A 23,870-nucleotide genomic window follows, 5' to 3' on the forward strand; every position below is an offset into this window, starting at 1 on the left:
ATTTTCAATTTACAAATTGGACAGAAATCTTGAAAAAAAAACTAAATTCAAAACGAAAATATTGGAAAACTCTGTTTTGTGAACTCAAATTTTCATTAATAAAAAGAAAAAATAATTGGAAAAGTGTGATTTTTTTTTTAATATCAAAGTGTGCTCAAATTGTCAACTAAATCCGAATTTACATAAGAAAAAACAGAGTGAACTAAACTATTTGATTCTCACAAAAAGATACATAAATCATGGATTCACGTAAGTTTTAGCATTAGAAAAATAATATTATTATAAGAAAATAGAAAATTACATAATATACTCAACTTCTCTTCTTTATTTTTTTTTTCCTTTTCTTTCTTCGCTCGTCGTGTAAATAGACCGCGATGACCTTTACTTATCGAAACGAAAAGTGGCGCGTTGCGTAAGTGCATTACAAAATTTACAAAAGGAAACACTTATGAATTATTAATTTCGCTTGTATCTTCTTCGCTTCTAAAGTTTGTACACATAATATTATTCAAAAAAAAAAATGGCAAATGCAAATTTTCCACTCACTTTTAAATTACCGCAATGTTTGAAACCGGACTAATCGAGGACTTTATAACCGCACAAAAAATAAACAGCGTAGAATTTTGTGTAATACAATATAACTTTTTGTTTTATCATTGTTATGATTTCTAGATTATGCATTAACAAAAGTGTAATTTATTTCAAATTTTGACAGATTTGACGTTTACATTTATAACCGTTTTGTTTTATCAATGATTTCTAGATTATCCATTAACAAAAATGAAACTTTAATTTAAATTTTGACAGAATTGACGTTTATCTTTACACTTTTGTAACTTTAATTCACATTTTGACAGATTTGACGTTTACATTTACAACCGTTTTGTTTATTCAACGATTTCTAGATTATGCATTAACAAAAATGTAAATTCAATTCAAATTTTGACAGATTTGACGTTTACTTTTATAATCGTTTTGTTTTATCAACGATTTCTAGATTATCCATTAACAAAAATGTAACTTTAATTCAAATTTTGACAGATTTGACGTTTACATTTACAAACGTTTTGTTTTATCAATGATTTCTAGATTATCTATTAACAAAAGTGTAACTTTAATTCAAATTTTGACAGATTTGACGTTTACACTTGTTGATGTTTTGTTCTAGCTATGACTTTTAGATTATCCATTAACAAAAGTATAGCAACTTTTGACAGATTTGACGTTTTGTTTTATGTTTCATTACAAAATTGGTAATTTCAATTTGACATTGCTTTTGACAGATTTGACGTTTTGTTTTATCAATGATTTCTAGATTATCTATTAACAAAAGTGTAACTTTAATTCAAATTTTGCAGATTTGACTTTGACACTTTTGATGTTTTGTATCTGATGACTATTTAATTATCCAAACAAAGTTCTTTTGACAGATTTGACGTTTTGTTTTATGTTTCATTACAAAATTGGTAATTTCAATACTGCTTTTGACAGATTTGACGTTTTGTTTTATTTTATTACTAAATTGGTAATTTCAATACTGCTTTTGACAGATTTGACGTTTTGTTTTATGTTTCATTATTAAATTGGTAATTTCTATACTGCTTTTGACAGATTTGACGTTTTGTTTTATGTTTCATTACTAAATTGGTAATTTCATACTGCTTTTGACAGATTTGACGTTTTACTTGTATAAGTTTCGTATTTTTTTTATTGTTCTCATACAGTTGGAAATACTTAACCTACACTTATTTCTTTTTATATATATATTTTTCTTGATCTTTCGTACTAAAAATAAAACGAAGGAAAGCACGTAAAAGCGAAATTTGCATAAGGTTTCTGATGACATTAACATTGATGTTTATCGTTCAACCGATTTGGGGGGAAATTCGTTTTATATGCATATACTTTTTCTTTTATCCGGACGAACTTTAAGACCACTCCTGTAAATATTGCAATAACTGTTTATTAAGAAACTTCTTTTTTTTTTTTGGTATTAATACGAAATTACGATTTTTTTGCTGGCCTTTCGATGGAATATAAATGGGGAGAAGCGAGCGGTAAATGTGTGTAAAGATTTTGTACGGAGGATGGAAACTTTAATTGAATATGCAAAGTATTTTCGGGTCTGCTCATTTCTTACTTTATTAATAAAACATACACACATAAACGAAATACAAAAGTTTTGGTATGAAATGCATTAAAACTTTCATTTTTTTTCAGTGTTTGAATAAAAAAAAGTATATTGTCTTTGAGATTCTTACAAACAAATTGAAATATTCTATGAAATTTGTTCTTTTCTAAAGAGATGTTTATTTTACGTTCAATTTGTTTAGGAATAGTTACGTTAGAAAATTTCAAATTAGGTTAGATTATGTTAGGTTAGGATTTGTCAAATTGGTGTGAATCGTGTTTGGTATATGCCAAATTTTGTCAAGTTATAACATTTTAAATTGAGACAACTTATGTTAAAATATGTCAAACTAAATGAGGTTAGGTTATATCAATTCGGAATAGATTAGGATACATTATGTTTTGAATATGTTAAATAAGGTTAGGTTAGGATATATCAAGTTAGGATAGGTTAGGATATGTCAAATTTGGTTAGTTTAGTATATGATAAATTGAAAATAGGAATAGTTATGTCAGAAAATTTCAAATTAGGTTAGATTATGTTGGATTAGGATATGTCAAATTGGTGTGAATCATGTTTGGAATATGCTAAATTTTGTCAGGTTATAACATTTTAAATTGGGACAACTTATGTTAAAATATTTCAAACTAAATGAGGTTAGGTTATAACAATTTGGGATAGATTAGGATACATTATATTTTGAATATATATGTTAAATATGGTTAGGTTAGGATATGTTAAATTTGGTTAGTTTAGATAAATTTAAATAACTTAATTTATGTTAGGTTAGTTTATTTTAGTATATACCAAGTTAGGATGTGGATAAATTGGGATAAATTATGTTTATTTTTGAAAAATCAAATTATGTTAGGATATATCAATTTAGGATAGGTTAGGATATGTCAAATTTGGTTAGTTTAGTATATGATAAATTGAAATAACTTAATTTATGTAAGGTTAGTTTAGTATATTCCAAGTTAGGATAGGTTAGGATGTGGAGAAATGGGGATAAATTATGTTTATTTTTGAAAAAATCAAATTAGGTTAGGATATATCAAGTTATGATAGGTTAGGATATGTCAAATTTGGTTAGTTTAGTATATACCAAGATAGGATAGGTTAGGATGTGGATAAATTGGGATAAATTACGTTTATTTTTGAAAAAATCAAATTAGGTTAGGATATATCAAGTTATGCTAGGTTAGGAAATGTCAAATTATGTCAAACAATACGTCAAGTTTGGTTAGGCAATGTCAAACTGTGATAACTTACGTTATGATAGGATATGTCAAGTTAAATGAAGTTAGATTAGAATGCGTCAAATTAGGTTTGGTCAAAGCTTTGCACAAACTGATCCTCGTGCATCATCAGGATATCGCGCGGGAGGATATCGTCGCTACGTCTTAATTAGTTTACAAAGAAGAGAGGATGTGCTAGGAAAGTGGCCTTTCTCACTTTAAATTCCCTTTAATTCATCCCCGTTGTTGCGTCCACAAAAGCGGAAACTCCGCAATGGGATTACGCAGAGTAATAAACAATTCACGAAGTTATTATTTGCAAAATAATAGCTCGTTGTTCGGATTAAATTTCCTCGCATGCCGTTATTATTAACAACCTCGACTTCGTAACGAAACTTCTCCACCCTCCTACAACAACAACAACAACAAGTTCTGCGATTAATCCATCCAACATTGCAACAATTAAACCATTGATTCATTTTCTTGTGTGCGTGTGTATAAACATTTCTTCTTCGATTGACGATCTCTCAGGATGCGCGCAAAGTTCAAATCGATGGACCTCCATTATCTATTTATTAAATCTGCGCCAGCAATTGCGTAATATTTCATCCTCGTGACCCACTTTGCGGTGCGCCGAGTTAAAAAATGCATATGCAGATGTGACTTCCCACATGCATATAGTAGAGTGAGCGAGAGAGGGTGTATTCCAATGCATGTATTCCAATTCAAACCATTATACTACACACTATACACCCTAGTCTGCATTTTTTTTATAATAATATAGTTGAATTATTCATTTTTATGCGAAATTATAATGAAAATGTTGTGAATTGGATTATCATGACTAAACGTCTATATAGTTTACATATTATCGAAATTTGTAGTAGTAGTAGTAAACGCTGCAGATGATGTAAATATTTACTTTTATGTCTTTTGTTTGTAAAGTGTCTTGATCATTTTTTTGTTTGTTTTTGTCTTATAGCGAGCCCATGGCAAGATGGAGCCTGTGCATGTCGGAAACAAAGAGCACCGAAAATAGGAGACATACCAAGGTAAGAAAATTTAAACAAAAACTACACTTATTGTAATAAATATATAAGAACATAACCTAAACAAATATAGACAAATCTAACCTAACTTAACATAAGCAAATATAAACCAAGCTAAATAAATATAGACAAAGCTAACCTAAACAAATGTATACGAATCTAACCTAATATAACCAAGCTTAACTTAAACCGACCTAACCTAACCTAAACAAATATAGTCAAATCTAACCTAACTTAACATAAGCAAACATAAACCAAGCTAACCTAATATAAATAAATATAGACAAATCTAACCTAACTCAATATAACCAAATTTAAACAAAGCTAACCTAACCTAAACTAATATAAACAAATCTAACCTAACTTAAACAAATATAGACAAATCTAACCTAACTTAACATAAGCAAATATAAACCAAGCTAACCTAATATAAATAAATATAGTCAAATCTAACCTAACTTAACATAAGCAAACATAAACCAAGCTAACCTAATATAAATAAATATAGACAAAGCTAACCTAACCTAAACAAATGTATACAAATCTAACCTAACTTAACATAAGCAAACATAAACCAATCTAACATAAACAAAGATAACCTAATATAACCAAGCTTAACTTAAACCAAGCTAACCTAACCTAAACAAATGTATACAAATCTAACCTAATTTAACATAAGCAAACATAAACTTAAACTTAAGCAAACTTAAATAAATCTAACCTAATATAAATAAAGATAAGCAAACTTAGACAAAGCTAACCTAACTTAACCTAAACAAATGTATACAAATCCAACCTAATTTAACATAAGCAAACATAAACCAAGCTAACCTAATATAACCAAGCGTAACTTAAACCGAGCTAACGTCACCTATACAAAAGTATACAGAGCTAACCTAACTAAACTTAAGCAAACTTAAACAAAACTAACCTAATATAAATAAACATATACAAAGATAATCTAACTTAACATAAGCAAACATAAACCAATCTAACCTAACCTAAACAAATGATTACAAAGGTAACTTAACTTGACATAAGCAAACTTAAGCAAAGCAATTAAAAACTATGGTAACTTAACCTAATATAAGCAAGTGCAGACTAAGTTAACCTAACATAAGTTAACAAATCTTGGGTTAAGTAAATATAACCTAAACTAACCTAACTTTACTTAATCCTTATCTAAACACATATTTATCGGAATAATGTATACCAAAACTGCAACAAAAAAAACAACTGAATAGACAAATTCCATTAGAACTGCACGTTTTTGTTATAAACGCAAATTATGCAGCGAATTGCTTGGCTATAGTGAATTCCCGACATACCAGAACGTTTCACGCATTCCCATTTTCTTTCATACTTTGCTTGTAAAGTGTGCAAAAAAAACAAACAAACCATAAAACTCTTTCATCCCATCTGACCGTCTCTTCTTCCAATTAATTAAGCGACGTCGAAGACACGATCCATCGATTCCTCTTTATCGCTTTCCAATCTTCCTCTCCATTCCGCCTCGTTATTTAAACCCAAATCCTTTCGACATTGTCTCTTTCTCGCTAATTACATCCTTCTCCCATTTCAATCGCCATTCTTAAACATTATTATTCTCTCTCTCTCTTTTTTCCTTTGTCTTTTCGAGAGATGATCGTCTTTTGTTCAACCTTTCGCCGTAAACTCTGCGATTATTAATTCCATTACTTTTACCTTTTGCACCCTTCTTTTTCCAATTCACATTCACAATCTTCAATTATATATATGAACTTTCTTCTCTCTGATGGACCCATCAATTTTCTCCTCTCCCCCTTCGGTCACGGCTCGCTCGCTCGCTTCTTACGAACGATTCAATTTGTTTCGCGTTTCATTTGTCTTCCTTAAATCGCTCGCTCGCTCGCAATCGTTTCCATAGCGATCATTAATTCACTTTAAAACAAGAACGTTTCCCTAATCAATATTAAGAAGTTACAAGAATATCTCTCAGTAAAATACTTTCAAAAAATAAATTCCACGAAATACGCTAATTCGAACTGAAAGTCTGCAATTGCCATTATTTTGTTATTCTCTCCGTTTAACGACATTTTAAACGGTGCCATTACGTCTCTCGTTTAAAACCACCGAAGGTTTAACAATGCAAATTAAAGCTGTTACTATAAGGAAATGCATTTCATCACGTCTTAAGCGTATTCATCCTAAAACTGCGAATTCAATGGGGAATTTGTATATTGAGTTAAGCTGAAAACCGTTGCGAATTCAAGCGACGATTTTTGCATAATTGCAGCATCTTAATTTACTTTAAATAACTGTTATTTTTTATTTATATTTTGCATACGTAAACTAAGGAAATTTCCACTATTATTCTATGTAAATGAATGCGTTTGTATAATTGCAGCATCAATTATGTTTCTACTCATTTTGCAAAACAGTATTTTCTCTGTAAATTGAAGCTGTTAACGCAGTAGTAAGTATGTAAATTTTTTGCTGTTTTTGAATGAATTGTAGCGTCGATGGTTTTCACGTAATTCGCTGTCAAGTTTGGATGTAACAACTGTCAGTGCGCGTGCAGATTCGTCGGGTTTCTATGAACAAATATGCAAATCGAAACTGAAATTATTGGGAACGGACTGAATGCATTTCGCATAATTGCCAAGTAAATGAGATTCTTCTAATTTTAACTACAAAATTCGATACATTTAATATTTCCCTAATAGATTAGAAACTATGAGCAATGGATTTAGTATGTAAATGAAAAAAGTTAATAAGTAAACTGAATATTTATTTATACAGGAACGAATTTGTTCTTTAAAGTAAGAAAATAGTTTCGAATTTGAAATTTGCAAATTAAAGCTGAAATTATTGCATAATTGGAGAATTTCAGATATTGAAAAATTTACAGTAAATATCAAATTTTCAAGAAATTCTGTAAATTTCACTATTTTGCATGGCGTTATTGGTTTTCTCATAATTCAAAGTCAAATTTCACCTAATTTGTTGTAATTTTTATGTAAATAAAGCTAAAATTTTGAGAATAAAATGTAGCTTTATTAGTTTTGTCGTAATTCGAAATCAAATTTCAAGTAAATTTTTCTTGTACTTTTTGTATAAACTATGAATATTGTATAAAAACTTATACTTATACAATAAAGCGAAAATATTTAGGAATAAATTGAGTATTTTTACACAATTGTAACTTTATTGGTTTCCTCGTAATTCGAAACCAAATTTCAAGTAACTTTTTCTTGTACTTTTTGTATAAACTATGAAAATTGTATAAAAACTTATAGATTCAAAATAAAGTGAAAATAATTAGGAATAAATTGAGTATTTGTACATAATTATAACTTTATTAGTTTTCTCGTAATTTGAAATCAAATTTCAAGTAATTTTTTTTTTCATACGTTTTGTATAAACTATGAATATTGTATAAAAACTAATACTTATACAATAAAGCGAAAATATTTAGGAATAAATTCAGTATTTTTGCACAAATTGTAGCTATACTGGTTTTCTCGTAATTCAAAATCAAATTTCAAGTAAATTTTCCTTGTACTTTTTGTATAAACTATAAATATTGTATAAAAACTGATACATTCAAAATAAAGCAAAAATATTTAGGAATAAATTGAGTATTTTTACACAATTGTAGCTTTATTAGTTTTCTCATAATTCGAATTTCATTTTTTGTATTTTTTTTTCTAATACTTTCAAACTAAAACCAAAATTTTATTAGGAATTGAGTATTTTTACATAACTTAAGAATTGTTGCTTTTCGATGTTAAATTTCAATAGAAAAATTGATTTTTTTTTTAAAGAATTTTGATTAATAGAAAATTTGTAAATTAAATATTTTTATTAATATTGTTTTTTCCTTCGTTGTCTGTAATGAAGCAATAGTTTTCTCATAATAATTAGTTAAAATAGAAATAACAATTGTTAAGTGCATATACAAATTATACTCAAAGCAAACAGAAAACAAATCAAACATGCTTGTAGAAACAGTGCAAATAATGTAGCTACACGATGAAACAAAATACATACTCGTCCTACATTATTCTCTCTTGTTTTCCTACATTCCTTTCCTTTCTTGTTTTTTTTTTGTTATTATTGTATTTCCGCCAACGTGGATTTTGTTGAAACAGTATACGTTTTCGCGTTTACGTCCGTAAAATGCAATATTTTCTGCTTCCAAGTCAAATCTCAATACATTTCCACAGCTGAATTTTCATGCATTTCCATAATATAATTTCCACGTGGAAAAATTCAGTATTTTTCTCGCAATGAAATGTCTCGTTCGGAAAATTTCGACTCGTTCGCTCGGTCGAACGCGCTCGGACCCGCCCGCAATTAGCATGTAATTACACTGTTTACTTTTTACACGCAAGTAATGTCGATCAACGCCTCGATCGTAGCGGATCGCAGACGACGAAAGCAAAATCTATTTATTTTTTTTTGTACACACTCATAACGTCAACATGACAAGGTTAGTTATTTTTTTTTGTTCTCACATTTTCTATGCAAAATTTTAATTTCATGCTTATTGCGTGCCGTATTCTTATTTTATTATATTTATAAGTAATTAACAAAATTATACATAAAATTAAAAATAGATGGCGTCACCGGTATTACGTCATTGCATATAGGCAATTATATTTACATAATTTTGATCAATTTGACGTATATACTTCATGAACTTGACAGATGTTAAAACTATGACAGGCACCAACTGTCATAATTTTGACATGTCTTTTTATATAATATGAATAATGTCAGTGGGACAAAATCAACAAAAAAAACTGACATAATTTGAAGGGAAGAAAATCAAAATAATAACGCAACTTATTTCTTATCAATTCTCAAATACTTTTTTTTGTAATTTTCTCATTATTATAACATATTATATCATTCAATACACAAAATATGAAGATTCATAACCTGTATTGGAATTTATTAAAGTAATACAGGAAAAATAAGCCGTAACGTTTCTTTTATGACAAGTTCAATTTGTCAAAATTTTAATTTAATTTCATGTTCATTGCGTGTCGTATTCTTATCTAATTATATTTATAAGTAATTACTAAAATAATTAACAAAATTGTATTTATAATTAACAATAGATGGCGTCTAGCAATTATATTTACATAATTTTGATTCCAATTCAGAAGTCAATATAAAACAAATTCAAATTACAATTTTAGTTATTGTAAAATTAATTTAATATGAACGAATCATGTAGTAATAACATCAAAAAAGCAAGGTTAGTTATTTTTTTACTGTTTGTTTTAACATTTTTATAGTTAATTTTAATTGGATTGAATATTCATATTTATGACTTATACTGTTGTTTTATTATACTCATAAGTAATTACAAAATTAATTAACTAATTAATTGATATATAAAATATTTAATAGATGGCGTCACCAGTATTATGTCATTCGTATAGGCAATTATATTTACCTAATTTTTATTTCAATCAAGAATTCAATATAAAACAAATTGATTATAAGGACAATTTCTAATTACAAATTAAGTTAGTTTTTTTTTTAAATTATTGTAAAAGTTGTGTTAAATATGATGAAAATGAGAAAATTATGAATGAGAAGTAATTGCTTAAATTTGAATGTCAATTATTATTTCAATGAAGTAAATGAAAATAGATGGCGCTAAAAAGAATAACGTCTATTTTGTAGGCAATAACTGAGCACGGTTTTAATGTCAATTCTAATGGAAATAAATTAAATTCAATCAACTGAACATTTCCTTGTCAATGGATATTTGAAGGCGAACAGAATAGAAATATTTCTGTATCAAAATTAAATTGAAAACTCTAAATGAGTTTGCTCCATACATCAATGAAGATGTTTGAAGTTGGAGGGTAGATGGCGCCACGCGTCTTCCGTCAATTTGTCGAGGAATGCACTGTCCTGATGCCAATCAAATATCCTGAAACACATTCCTTTCTATGCGGGACAAAGGGAACGTTTTCAATTACGTTTGTTGTCGGCGCGTTTTATTTCCATCGTACGGAAGTTTTCGCGTTAGTTTTGGTGTTGGTGCACCTGAAGTTGTTTCGGCTCAATGGAAATCCCGAAAGTTTGCGAAACTCCGGAAAACCCAAATCGCTTTTCACACATACACGCACATGAATATATGTGTGTTGAGGATGGAAATCACAACTTATGTAATTATGCGTTAAGCTGTGACGGGTTGAGGACAAAACGAGATCGTCAAGTTGCGGTGGTCGGTTTTCGAAAACTACCCCTTTTTCCTTCGAACCGAATGCGAATCTAATTAAGGGATGCGCACTTGGAATCCCCCTTTTCCGTCCCGAAATATCTCCACTAATTACGTGACAGTCTAGGGGTGAGGTTTCAATTTCCATTTCCATCCATTATTAATACGCGACTCTACGTTTCGTGCATATAATATGTGGCACTCATTTGATGGAATGAGTGCAGTTCATTTGGATTATATAATTGACATTCATGACATTGACAGATGTCAAAACTATGACAGACACCAACTGTCATAATTTAGACATGTCTTTTTAAATAATACGAATATTGTCAGTTGGACAAAAAAAAACACAATTCAATTTCCATTTCGCACTATTATTAATATTATAACTCTACGTTTTGTGCATATCATTGATGGAATGAGTGCAGTTCATTTGGATTATTCACGTATATAATTGACATTCATGACATTGACAGATGTCAAAACTATGACAGACACCACTTGTCATAATTTGGACATGTCTTTTTAAATATTATGAATATTGTCAGTTGGACAAAACAAAAAACACAAAACTGACATAATCTGAAGAGAATAAAAATTTCAGAAAATCAAAATAATAACGTCTTATATGATAACTTATTTCTTATCAATTTTCAAATATTTTTTATTTGTAATTTTCTCATTATTATAACATATTATATCATTAAATAAACAAAATATGAAGATTCATAACCTGTATTGCAATTCATTAAAGAAATAGATGAAAAAAAGCAGTAACGTTTCTTTTATGACAAGTTCATGACACATTCATGACATTGACAGATGTCAAAACTATGACAGACACCAACTGTCATAATTTTGACATTTCTTTTTAAATAATACGAATATTGTCAGTTGGACAAAAAAAACACAATTCAATTTTCATTTCGCACTATTATTAATATTATAACTTTACGTTTTGTGCATATCCTTGATGGAATGAGTGCATTTCATTTGGATTATTCACGTATATAATTGACATTCATGACATTGACAGATGTCAAAACTATGACAGGAACCAACTGTCATAATTTTGACATGTCTTTTTAAATATGATGAATATTGTTAGTTGGACAAAAAATAACACAAAACTGACATAATCTGTCAGTTTGCATTTTCATCGATCCGAACTGATGTTTCAAGGAGAAATTATACGAATCAAAGAAATGATGATGATGAATGAACGAAAAACACGGGTTTTCGCTTTGTGTCTCTGGATAATCCTGCAAAGTTTGCTTTGGGATCGTTCTGTGTTTGCGTGCGTCTCATCCGTTTGTGTGTTTGTGCAGAGAGTGAGTGTAAACTGGCTTGATTCAAAATCCTTAAGGAAATTAACGCTTTGCGGTTTAGCAAACTCTACAGATCCCTTATTTACAAAACGTAATTAAACTTTTTCCTATTTCCTAAACTAAATTACAAAACTGCAATAGAAAATTCATCAACTCTTTAACAAATGTTAATTTGAGCACTCGATTTATTTATCAATTGTTTTATAAATGACAATTGTATTCGAAATAAATGAACAATGCAATTTTTCATTGTTTCAACAAATGAAAAGCAATGAAAGCAATAAATTGTGTTTTTTTATAGACATATAAATTTTACATGATTTTACAATTTTGATTGAAGTGTGTTTTAATTACTGAAATGCACTCTTCATTTTAATTGATTACGAATTCATTGCAATCAACAAAATTAATGACCCAAACTCGTGCATACATAAATAGAATGTTTCAACGATAATTGATTTTGTAAATTCATTCTATACTCAACATATTCTCATATTATTTCTCAACAAAAAAAAAATGTATCGGAAACGCATTAGGGTTTCTATTTATAAGCAATAACAATACTTTTTCCGTCCTCAAATTACATTTTAATTACGCGCACGGATTCCAAAATTAATAATTAAAAAAAAAAAAAACGGGAAATAAAAGCTCGGATTCGGATGGAAACGCGATAGTCAATTATTCAACAAAACTGGAATTTGTTTTTTTTTGTGTTGTTTCTTTATCATTTGTTGCTGTTATTTTGTGTTTCCATGGAAACTCATATTTCGGCGATTCGTGTAATGATCGAAGTTTGCTGAAAGCCGCTAATGGAAACCTCAGGTTATAATTAGTCAAAGTTAATTATTAAGCTGTAAGAGGATTTTCGGTGGGAGCGGACGAAATGAAATGTACGTATTCGCGAAAAAACAAAAGTTTCCATGTTGTCAAATATTTAATTTCTAACAGATTACTTGATTTATTTATATATTCTTCAATATAATGAACATTTTACACATTTTTAACAGATATTTCAATATTTTTATTAATAATATGATTGCTACCAGTTTCTTGCGGTTCATTGCGGTTAGAAACCGGATATAAATAATTGGAGACGACCGGAAATTGGCTTCAAGGCTCTCACTTGTTTTAAAGTGGCGCACTTCGCTCGAATCAAAATGGTGAGAGACCACTTCGGGTCAAATGGTTAATAAGAGCTGAAACAAATTTGCGTTCTCGTATGTTGATGAAAGCAACAAGGAAGTATACAATTTGCAAATGAAAAAAACACACACAAACATTTAATTAAATAATCATTGATTCAAACTTAGTTAAAAGAAATTATTATATACTCATTGGAAAGGTAATAGTTTTATCTTTAATTTACATTTTTAATAATCAAATTATCATCAATGGTTGTGGAGTAATCAATTAATATGTGAATACACTCTTTTTTCTAGCCACTACTATTTATTGAAATTTGACAGCTTATACAAGATGAATTACGAACAATAGAAAAGTAGTAATAGTCTCATTGGAAAGATCACAGTTTCAACTTTTATTTACATTTTCAATAATCAAGTTAGCGTGCATGGTTTTCGAGTAATTAATTAAAAAGTAAAGACTCTTTTTTTCTAGCCACTAATTGTTATTGAAATTTGACAGCATGTAAAAGATGAATTACAAACAATATAGAATTAGTAATAGACTTATAGGAAAGATCATAGTTTCAACTTTCATTTACATTTTCAATAATCAAGTTAGCATGTATGGTTTTTCGAGTAATGAATTGAAAAGGAAAGACTCTTTTTTTCTAGCCACTACTTTTTATTGAAATTTGACAGCTTGTAAAAGATGAATTACGAGCAATAGAAAAGTAGTAATAGACTTATAGGAAAGATCATAGTTTCAACTTTAATCTGCATTTTCAATAATCAAATTATCGTGCACAGTTTTCGAGTAATGAATTGAAATGTAAAGTCTCTTTTTTTCTACCCACTAATTGTTATTAATTGTTATTGAAATTTGACAACTTGTAAATAATGAATACCGAACAATATAAAAGTAGTAGTAGGCTCATAGGAAAGAACATAGTTTCAACTTTCATTTACATTTTCAATAATCAAATTATCGTGCATAGTTTTTGAGTAATGAATTAAAATGTAAAGCCTCTTTTTTTCTAGCCACTACTATTTATTGAAATTTGACAGCTTGTAAAAGATGAATTACGAATAATATAAAAGCAATACTAGGTTCATAGGAAAGATCATAGTTTTAACTTTCATTTACATATTCAATAATCAAATTATCGTGCATAGTTTTCGAGTAATGAATTGAAATAAATATTTTCAAAGTTAAAATTAATTATGAATTTTTCAATCAAAAGATTCGAATATTTGATCAAAAGTTTCAAGCTTATTGTATTGATCGTAGGTTCCCGGTGTAGGTGATCAGTAAAGCTCATCCCGTTGGAAACTCGTTCACGCGGAAATTCACCTGTATTTGAGTGCAGAAAGAATGAACAAAAAAAAAATTGCGAAAAAAAGCTCTATTCTATTTATGAAAGCTGTCCGATTTTTTTTTGGTGTGAACGTGTGTGTGTGTGTATATATATTTGCTCGTTTCCATCCGGCCGTTTCTTTTTTGTTTATGATAGGATGATGAAAATTGGCACGTTACTTCCGGTTCGCGAATCAATCCTGTATCCAGCGGGCCGTGAAAAACTCTAAAAATAGAGCGAGAAACCTCTCATCCCAAACCCATCCTCATCAATGCGAGAGCGAGATGTAAATACACACACAAACATGTAATTGAGTGAGAGAAAGAGAGAGAGAGAGAGATGATAAATATATCCGAAGAGGATCGTTGGAATCTTCGTGGTCCGATGGAAATTCGATCAAATACATTCGAATCGCCGCGCGCGTAATTTCCACGCAAAACTAAATGTGAAGCCCGGCGCCTCCGCACTCGCACCCGTGCGCTCATCCTGTTTGCAACAGTTTTTCCAACTCGTTTCCTTCCATTTTCGCTTCCACTTTCAACGACGAAGATTTCCACTTTCTCCTTTTTTTTTTCCTGTCTCGACCGCTGGAATTCGACACTCAATTTTGCCGAAGGTAAAGAACTTCAATTACCAATTTATTCACTTGATAATTCAACCAATCATAACGAAGAGTTTTCTTTAATTACTTGCGAAAATTTCTATAAAATTTCAACACAATTTTCATCTAAATAAAATTTAAAAAGAAACAATCTTAAACAATTATAAAACTACTTCTTATTGAAATTTAACAGCATATAAAAGATGAATTACGAATAATAGAAAAGTAGTAATAGACTTATAGTAAACATCATAGTTTCAACTTTTATTTACATTTTCAATAATCAAATTAGCGTGCATGGTTTTCGAGTAATGAATTAAAATGTGAAGACTCTTTTTTTCTAGCCACTACTTCTTATTGAAATTTGACAGCTTGTAAAAGATGAATTACGAACTATAGAAAAGTAGTAATAGACTTATAGTAAAGATCATAGTTTCAACTTTCATTTACATTTTCAATAATCAAATTAACCTGCACAGTTTTCGAGAAATGAATTCAAATGTGAAGACTCTTTTTTTTCTAGCCACTACTTTCTATTGAAATTTGACGGCTTGTAAAAGATGAATTACGTACAATAGGAAAGTAGTAATAAACTTATAGGAAAGATCATAGTTTCAACTTTAATCTGCATTTTCAATAATCAAATTATCGGTCATAGTTTTCGAGTAATGAATTAAAATGTGAAGACTCTTTGTTACTAGCCACTACTTCTTATTGAAATTTGATAGCTTGTAAAAGATGAATTACGAATAATATAAAAGCAATACTAAGATCATAGGAAAGATCATAATTTCAACTTTAATTTGCATTTTCAATAATCAACTTTTCTTGCATGGTTTTCGAGTAATGAATTGAAATGTAAAGACTCTCTTTTTCTAGCCACTACTTGTTATTAAAATTTGACAGCTTGTAAAAGATGAATTCCAAACAATATAGAAGTAGTAATAGACTTATAGTAAACATCATAGTTTCAACTTTCATTTAAACTTTCAATAAACAAATTAGCGTGCACAGTTTTCGAGTAATGAATTAAAATGTGAAGACACTAATTGTTACTCAACTTTGATAACTTGCAAAGTAAATTTTTGATAAAAAATACTTGTTATTGAAATTATCGTTTTATATTACGTTAATAATGCTGGTTAAATCTATACTAAAATGTATATACTTTATAATAAATTCATGGGTGTATTATATAAAAAATAAGATACATGGCAATATAATAAAGTTACATAAAGAAAGTTAACGTTTATCGGAAATAAAACGAGCGTTCGTGTCAGCGGCAGATTTTCATTGTGATCGGATAGGAATTACATAAAAGTGGCAAGACGTACATTTAGTTTCACTCAATAACAAACAATAAAAGAACTCGTGAATTGAGAGATTCTTTTAAATAATGAAAATTTACAATATTACAACAAGAAATAAACATGGTTTAATTAATTAATTGCAAAACCACATTTAAAGAAAATTATTTATAAATTATGAGTTAAATCATAGAAAAAAAAAGATATGTTTCTAAATCAGTTTTCTGTTTCGATTTATATAGAAAATTGCAAAAGTTTATGTAAGTAGGTAAAGTTTTATAGGAAATAAATCATGTCGCAAACAGACTTTCAATGCGATTTATACCTCATATGAGATATTTTTAGACACGTTTGTTGATTTTTTTGAACTAATTTATTAAAAAAAATGACGTTGTCATAAAAGAAGCATTACTATTTTGTTTCGCTGTCATTTGTTTTGTGTTGAGGTTATGACAATTTTCATTTGACAGTTTTATAGCGAAGACTATCAAATATGATATTTCAATATTAGATTCTACCTACTATCATTGAAAATCATAAAATAGTTGATAAATAATTGTTCTTTAAAATTCTGTTGTCATAAAAGTAACGTTACTATTTCAATTCGCTGTCATTTCTTTCCTGTTGAAGTTACGTCACTTTTATTTTGACACTTGTGTTGTGCGAATAATCCAATTTTATATTTTTTTGTTTGTTTGCAGACATACAGCAGTGGAGGTGGATTTGAAGCAGCAGAAGGAGAAGGAGGATTTGGTGGGAAGAAATGGTGCTTTCAATCAGGCGACGGAGCAGAGGCAGAGACGGAAAGGTAACGTGACCAGATCAGAGCCGAATCTGATCGACCCCAAGGAAGATGAACAGCAACAACCGATGATGCCTTCCTGCTCTTCCTCCTCCTCGACCAATGTCAACACTCTTCCGGAGAAGATGTCCAAGATGCACCTGAAGAACCGCATGCTGATGGCGCAATCCAACAGCATCGCCGGAGACTGCCACAACTCGCAATCCACCTCCAGGCCGATCTTTCCGAACTGTCCGTTCTCCCCTTACGGAAGTCCAACAGGTATAATTCAATAATTCTTTCTGTTCTAAATTAAATTAAATTGTTATTATTTTCAGGTTCTCCAAGAAGCAATAGAAAGAGACAACCGCTGAAGGAATCGAGGCGCGTTTCCATCGAAAGATCGGGAATGTATCTTCAGCTGAACCAATACAAACTAATGGACTCTATAGGACAGGTATAAATAACCTCACTAACCTGCTATAATTTCGTTACCTATAACTCTTTTTTTATTATTATTATCCTCAGGGCTCCTACGGAATCGTCAAGTTGGCGTACAATGAAGAGGACGACACGCATTACGTAAGTTTACGATGCACACTTCACATTTCATCTCTTTCCTTGTAGAAAGAACAAAAACAACACTATTATTATTACATATTTCATAAAAGCTTTCACAAACATCACTTTTTAAGTTGTCAATTTTGACATTACTAAAGCCTACTTCATAAGTTATCAAAATATTTATAACTGTCATTTATTGCAAAACCTGACTCTATATCTTTTCGAGATTTTCTCTAGATCTAGGAAAAACAGGAATATGATTTATCCCTTAAATTAAAGACAAATACTTAGGGAATAAAACTTGTGTAGGGGTGTTGTGTTGTTAGTACAAAATATTCACTTTTCTCGGAAACTATAATAGATTGAATGGATGCAAAAGTTGCATATGAAAGGTGGATGTTTGGAGAAATTAAAACAAAAAAGAAGTAATGAAGTAATAATGTAAATCTTATAATTTTCTAAGTTGAAAAACTTCGTTTTATATATAATTGTGATAGGTGATTTATTATGGATTTGGATCATTCTTTTGAAAGTATATTTAGTGTACACTTTATGTAAAGCAACTCAAAGTATACGAGATTACAGGATCTTAAATGAACTCTCCGAGAAACTTCCATCAATTAAGCAGCAGATAAAATTTGAATAATTTCGTTTTCGCTTCTCCAACAAAAAAAAATCGAAGTGTCCACGGCTGTCTCCGATTCGCGACTTATTACAACTAATTAAAACTTTCGCCTTTGTTTTAATTAAAATGTTTAGTCTCTCTCTCTCTCAATCACAAAATCTATAAATTTTCTTGCCTCGTCCAATTTACGAACAAGAGATGTATTGAGACAGAGACAGAAACGAGAATTAATTTGTCCCACCTAATTAACACTCCGATCACGTTTACCGAAGACGACGACGACGAGGACGGAACAGGAAGGACGGGCGTCGATATTAATTAACGTGGAGAATCCGCTCGAAATTTAATCGTTCAACAGGTACGAACAGAGACGAAAGAAACGAACAACAAAAAAAAACTTTCTTCAGACAATTTGAATCGGATTTTCATCTTACCTCGCGTTGCGTTTAGGATCGATTTGTTTGCTCATTTGTGCCGGTGGTCGTCGTCTGCACGCAGCACGTTTATTGACCAGGTGAACAAGAAAAAAAACCCTCGTTTTACGTCGGACGTTAATCGCATTCGATTTGTTTTTTTTTATCGTTGTTTGCGTTATTTCGCTAATTTTCCGCATGACATCTCCAATAAATTCAATAAAAACAATTGAATGTATCAATGTCACCTGTCAAGAAAAAAAGAAATGACAACTGATCGTCGTTCTTCTTTCCTAGATTTGCATAATTTTCCGCACAGTATATTCAGTATACTTGTTTATTGCATGTAATCAATTGTTTTCATGGCAGGATTTAATTGTCAAATATAAATTATGACAGTTGACAGAGAGTTTCATTATTTCCCTAATTACCACAAAAAAGAATCAACGTACTCACGTTTCTTAAGGCAACTGTTTTCATGTCAGGATTCAACTGTCAAACTAAAAGGTTGACAGCTGATCATCAGTAACAATTGAATAAATGGATATTCCGTTTGTCTTTAAACTTAATCGAAAACCAACACAAGAAAACTATTTCCAATCTGAGTTTTCTTGAGTTCCGATAAAGATGTCAATTTTTATTCAAATTATCGTCATTGCGCTCTCACTAAATATCTGCATTTTATTGATTCCTTCATTTAAAAATGTGTAAAATCAGCGCTGAGAGACACATTTATTATTATTATTTATTTTTTCCTCTTGTTACAGGCTATGAAAATTTTGTCAAAGAAGAAGCTGCTGAAGAAAGCGGGAATGTTCGGAAGGATACCGCCGGTGCGGAAGGAGGGTAGCAGGCCGCAGAACACGTCTCCGTTGCAGCGGGTCTACAGGGAGATCGCAGTGCTGAAGAAGCTCGATCATCCGAACGTGGTGAAGCTGGTGGAGGTGTTAGATGATCCCGTCGAAGATCATCTTTACTTGGTCTTCGAGCTGCTGGAGAGGGGCCAAGTGCTGGAGGTGCCCACAGATAAACCTCTGTTAGAGGACGAGGCTTGGGCGTACTTCAGGGACGTCATTTTAGGAATAGAGTATCGTGAGTACATCTTAATTACAATCTTAACTACAATCTTAACTATAATCTTAACTGTTATCTTAACTACCAAATTATACTATATAAATTAGTTTCCATTTAAACCAAATTAATGAAGTTTCTGAATCATTTTTACGACAACTTTGAAGTTCCACAAGTATCCGTTTTGGGTCTTTTACAATTTAATGTTTTCTTTATGTATAGTTCATTACCAAAGAATAATACATCGTGACATCAAACCTGCGAATCTTCTGCTGAGCGAATCTGGTAGAGTTCAGATCGCCGATCTGGGTGTCTGCAATGAATTCGATGGATCCGATGCTTTCCTTTCCTCGACTGCAGGAACTCCCGCTTTCACCGCTCCCGAAGCTCTAGGTGAACAAAGATCTGAATTCAGTGGAAAGGTAACTTTAAATATATTTATCATGCGTTTAGTGTAATATCCTGCTATGTAGGCTGCAGATATCTGGTCCATGGGCATAACTCTGTTCGCGTTCGTTTACGGAAAAGTACCTTTCTACGATGATAACGTCGTAGCTTTGTACTCGAAGATCCGTCATCAAACTGTAGACTTCCCGGTGGAGCGTAAGATCACCGAAGGACTGAAGAACCTTATTGGATTGATGCTCGTCAAGGATCCGAACGTTCGCATCACTCTACCAGAAATTAAGGTATTTAAGTACATTTTTTTTTTAATGAAGTTGTATTGAATCTGTGCTTGTGATTGTTTCAGGAACATAAATGGGTTACTAAATGTGGAAAATGTCCTTTGCCAAGTGAAGAGGACAACTGTCACCTGGTGGAAGTGACCGACGAGGATGTGGCTCAAGTGATCACGTCCATCCCTAAGCTGGACACTCTGATACTCATCAAGCATATGCTCAAGAAGCATTCGTTTCAGGTAAGGAAAAGAAATTTTATGACATTTATGAATTTGACATTTATGAATTTGACGTTTATGACATTGATGACATTGATGACATTGATGACGTTAATGACATTGATGATGTTAATGACATTGATGACGTTAATGACATTGATGATGTTGATATCAATTTCAGAACCCGTTTCTGCACAAGAGAGATGCGCAACGGCACAGGCCGAGCAATCCAGAGATGAGGGCACCACCGAACAGGCAGCACATCGGTCGAACGGGACGTTCGAATTCCGCTCCGGATTCCTGCGATTGGGATCGTCAGCTCTCCATCGAAACCTCGCTGGAGGCGGTCACGGAGATGACATCGGAGGCGGCTGCGGCGGCGGCCGCCGATAAACGGTGATGATGCGAAAACAAAACACAAAACGATGAAGAAAGAATGAGAGAAAAAAAATGAGAAGCGCGATATAATTGACGTAGAAAAAGGAAAGGAAAAAAACACGATGACGAAGATGAAGAAGAACCTCAAGGGACCATAAACGTTAAGTGTGATGCATTGACCATATCATATTACAAGAAGGAAAGCAACAAAAATACACCACACGAGCGGAATCTCTTCCTGGAAATATAACATCTATATAATATGTAGAATGAAAGTTTAAGGGAAAACCGTATTTGTTGCCCGGACAACAACAGATTTTTTTTTTGTAGCTTAATTGGGTGAATGATAATATTTACATGCACAATTCTTTCAGGGCTGAAACGCGTTAGGACGTTCAATGAATGGTTGTTGCTATGGAAACGCAACAATAGATATCCAGCATTTAGTGTAGCTTCGGTTTGGAAACTCTGAATTCTGATAGCTTTTGCTTCATTTAAATTAGATTAGATGAAAAAAAAAATCAACTTTTACAGAAATTTCAACGCTCCAAATCTTGAAACTATAAGCGGTTTTATTAATATTGCGACCTGAAATCCATGAGAACATGAAAATCATGTAATTGAAGAACCACGTAGCGTCCGTCCAAGAACCGAAAACCACATCCCTTCACGTACAACGAAGTCCTACGTTTCTCTACATTCAACGATCGTCTCGCGTATTTTTGCCCAAGAAAAAAAAAAAGAAAATTTTCGAATACCTGAATGTTTTACATGAAACACTTATATATTAAACTATATTATATAATACGTGCACTAAATCGTGCATGGTTAATAGCTTTAAAAAAAAAACAAACACAAGAAAAGTGAAGAAGAAACAAAAAAAAATAGACGCAAACGTTAATCGTTTGTTGCTCAAATTTCAGTAGGTCTCGTTTTACGACTTTTCAATTTATTACAAAATTATGTTAAGTATGAGGTTTTGTTATAATCACTAAATGAAATAGAAAAAAAAAAACAACAATTTCTTTCATTTTTCAATAAGTCGTAAAACGAGTCTTCACCTCTACATATTTATAAATCTCAATGTTGTCTCGTATCTTAGTTTAGCTTTTCACAAACAATCATAACTTTCTTCCAAAACAAAAAAAAATACAACTCTTAAGCTAAATGTTAAAACCCTTCGGCTAAAAAAAAATCTATCAGTTCCAATAATGATCGTCGTTTACACAAGATATTTTTTATATTGATACTAAATATATATATATATATATTATACATAAAATTTAAATATTTAAGAGATAAAAGAAAAATATTTATAGTTATTAGATCATAGTTGATATATATGAAACCGTTGAAATAATTGTGATTGAGACAAAAGTGTTGTTTTTTTTTTAATTTTTAAATTGAAATATGTGTAAATACAAAAACTGACTTCCACGTCGAAATGCTCAATTATTTATTGTTTTTTCATTTAATTTTTTCGTTGTAGTTATTTTATAAATTTCATTGTAATTGAAAGTAAAGCAGATATTCTAACTGACGAATGCATTTGGATTGAACCGTTGCATTCGATTAAATTTAAGGAAATTTTATTAAATAAGTTGAGGTCAAAACGTGAATAGTTTCTAATTAATTCGTTTCGCCGATTATTGAATTAAGAAAATAATTCTTAAAACTTAATGTATTGTATAAATCTGTGGAAATGTACCTCGTTTGTGATATTTTTATACTACTGTTTGCATCTCCATGGAGATTCATCTTTTGTTACATTTCTCTCTCTCTCTCTTTTTTATATACGTGTATATAGTTATATTAAGACATCCCTTCGATTCTTTTTTTTTTGCAATTTTTGTAATTACTGTGTACATGGGCGACTTTGTTTTCGCGTCGTTTTATTCTCTTAAAAATTGCTTATATACAACTTTCAGAAAAATAAAGGAAAATACTGAAATATCTGAATAAATAGACATTTTATTTCATTACACATAACATTAATCACTTATTGTTAATTACTTCTTTAATAAAATTTAAAAATTAACACTAATTGCCTAATTTGCACTTGCAATTTTGGAATAGTTCGGTTGACCGTCATCAGATGGCGATGAGCATGCTTAATTTAACGCTCATAACTATATAATTAATTAAGCAATCAACGAAATGATTCAACCACTTCACAACAGAACTAAAGCTTTATCTTTTGGCTAATATAAATAATGAATTATGCCGTTAATTAAAAATCTTTGATTTGAGCAGCGCCAAAACAGCTGAACTACGATCATTCCCAAATAACAATCATGTTAGTAGAGTTGCGGTGTGCTTAAAGATAATTTTTCAGGCCATCTCTTGGTCATATTCCAAAGTTTATAGTTCAGCTCTTTTGGCGCTGCTCAAATCAGAGATTCTTAATTAGCGGCTTAATTAATTATTTTTATTAGACAAAACATAAAGCTTAATTTCTGTAGTATAATGGTAAGGTCATTCCGTTGATTGGTTAATTAATTATATAGTTATGAGCGTTTAATTGTTCACGATCAGCGACATCTTATGATGGGTAGACGTACTATTTTCAAAAACGTTTTTATAAGCATTGGAAAATCGAAGTCTTTACAAATCTATATAACTATATAAGATACAATAATGAATGAGCAATCAAAATAAAGCTGAATGTTTGGGCTTTCCAATGTGTGGTCTGTTATATTTGTAACTATTGGCGTTTTCCTACAATTTAGTGTTAAAGTTGAAAAAACGATTTTCTAAGCTTCGAAAAATGGAAGTCTT

At 30.7% G+C, this 23,870-nt stretch overlaps 1 protein-coding gene across 3 annotated transcripts; it reads left to right on the forward strand.

The window, feature by feature from the left end:
- The first annotated feature begins 98 nt into the window (after positions 1 to 98).
- Positions 99 to 22,338, forward strand: LOC108557411 (calcium/calmodulin-dependent protein kinase kinase 2). Of its 3 annotated transcripts, XM_017913913.1 has the most exons (10): positions 99 to 249; positions 4,352 to 4,421; positions 17,064 to 17,425; positions 17,482 to 17,600; positions 17,672 to 17,725; positions 19,513 to 19,837; positions 20,039 to 20,238; positions 20,290 to 20,505; positions 20,568 to 20,735; positions 20,896 to 22,338. In XM_017913913.1, the coding sequence occupies exons 1-10, from the start codon at positions 240 to 242 to the stop codon at positions 21,112 to 21,114; spliced, it is 1,743 nt and encodes a 580-aa protein (XP_017769402.1). In that variant the 5' UTR covers positions 99 to 239; the 3' UTR covers positions 21,115 to 22,338. The 3 variants fall into 3 exon arrangements, with proteins under 3 accessions (XP_017769402.1, XP_017769403.1, XP_017769404.1); XM_017913914.1 differs by lacking the exons at positions 99 to 249; positions 4,352 to 4,421 and adding an exon at positions 8,811 to 8,892; XM_017913915.1 differs by lacking the exons at positions 99 to 249; positions 4,352 to 4,421 and adding an exon at positions 14,949 to 15,070.
- Positions 22,339 to 23,870: the final 1,532 nt, after the last annotated feature.

This window comes from Nicrophorus vespilloides, unplaced genomic scaffold (assembly GCF_001412225.1).
Source record: "Nicrophorus vespilloides isolate i.1.1-1 unplaced genomic scaffold, Nicve_v1.0, whole genome shotgun sequence".
NCBI classification, from domain to species: Eukaryota; Metazoa; Arthropoda; class Insecta; order Coleoptera; family Silphidae; genus Nicrophorus; species Nicrophorus vespilloides.

Bases quoted from the DNA above. Each gene is read 5' to 3' on its own strand.
- LOC108557411 (XM_017913913.1), top strand. The intron at 17,726-19,512 runs GTAAGTTTACGA...CTCTTGTTACAG, and splicing joins AAGAGGACGACACGCATTAC to GCTATGAAAATTTTGTCAAA. The intron at 20,736-20,895 runs GTAAGGAAAAGA...TATCAATTTCAG, and splicing joins TCAAGAAGCATTCGTTTCAG to AACCCGTTTCTGCACAAGAG.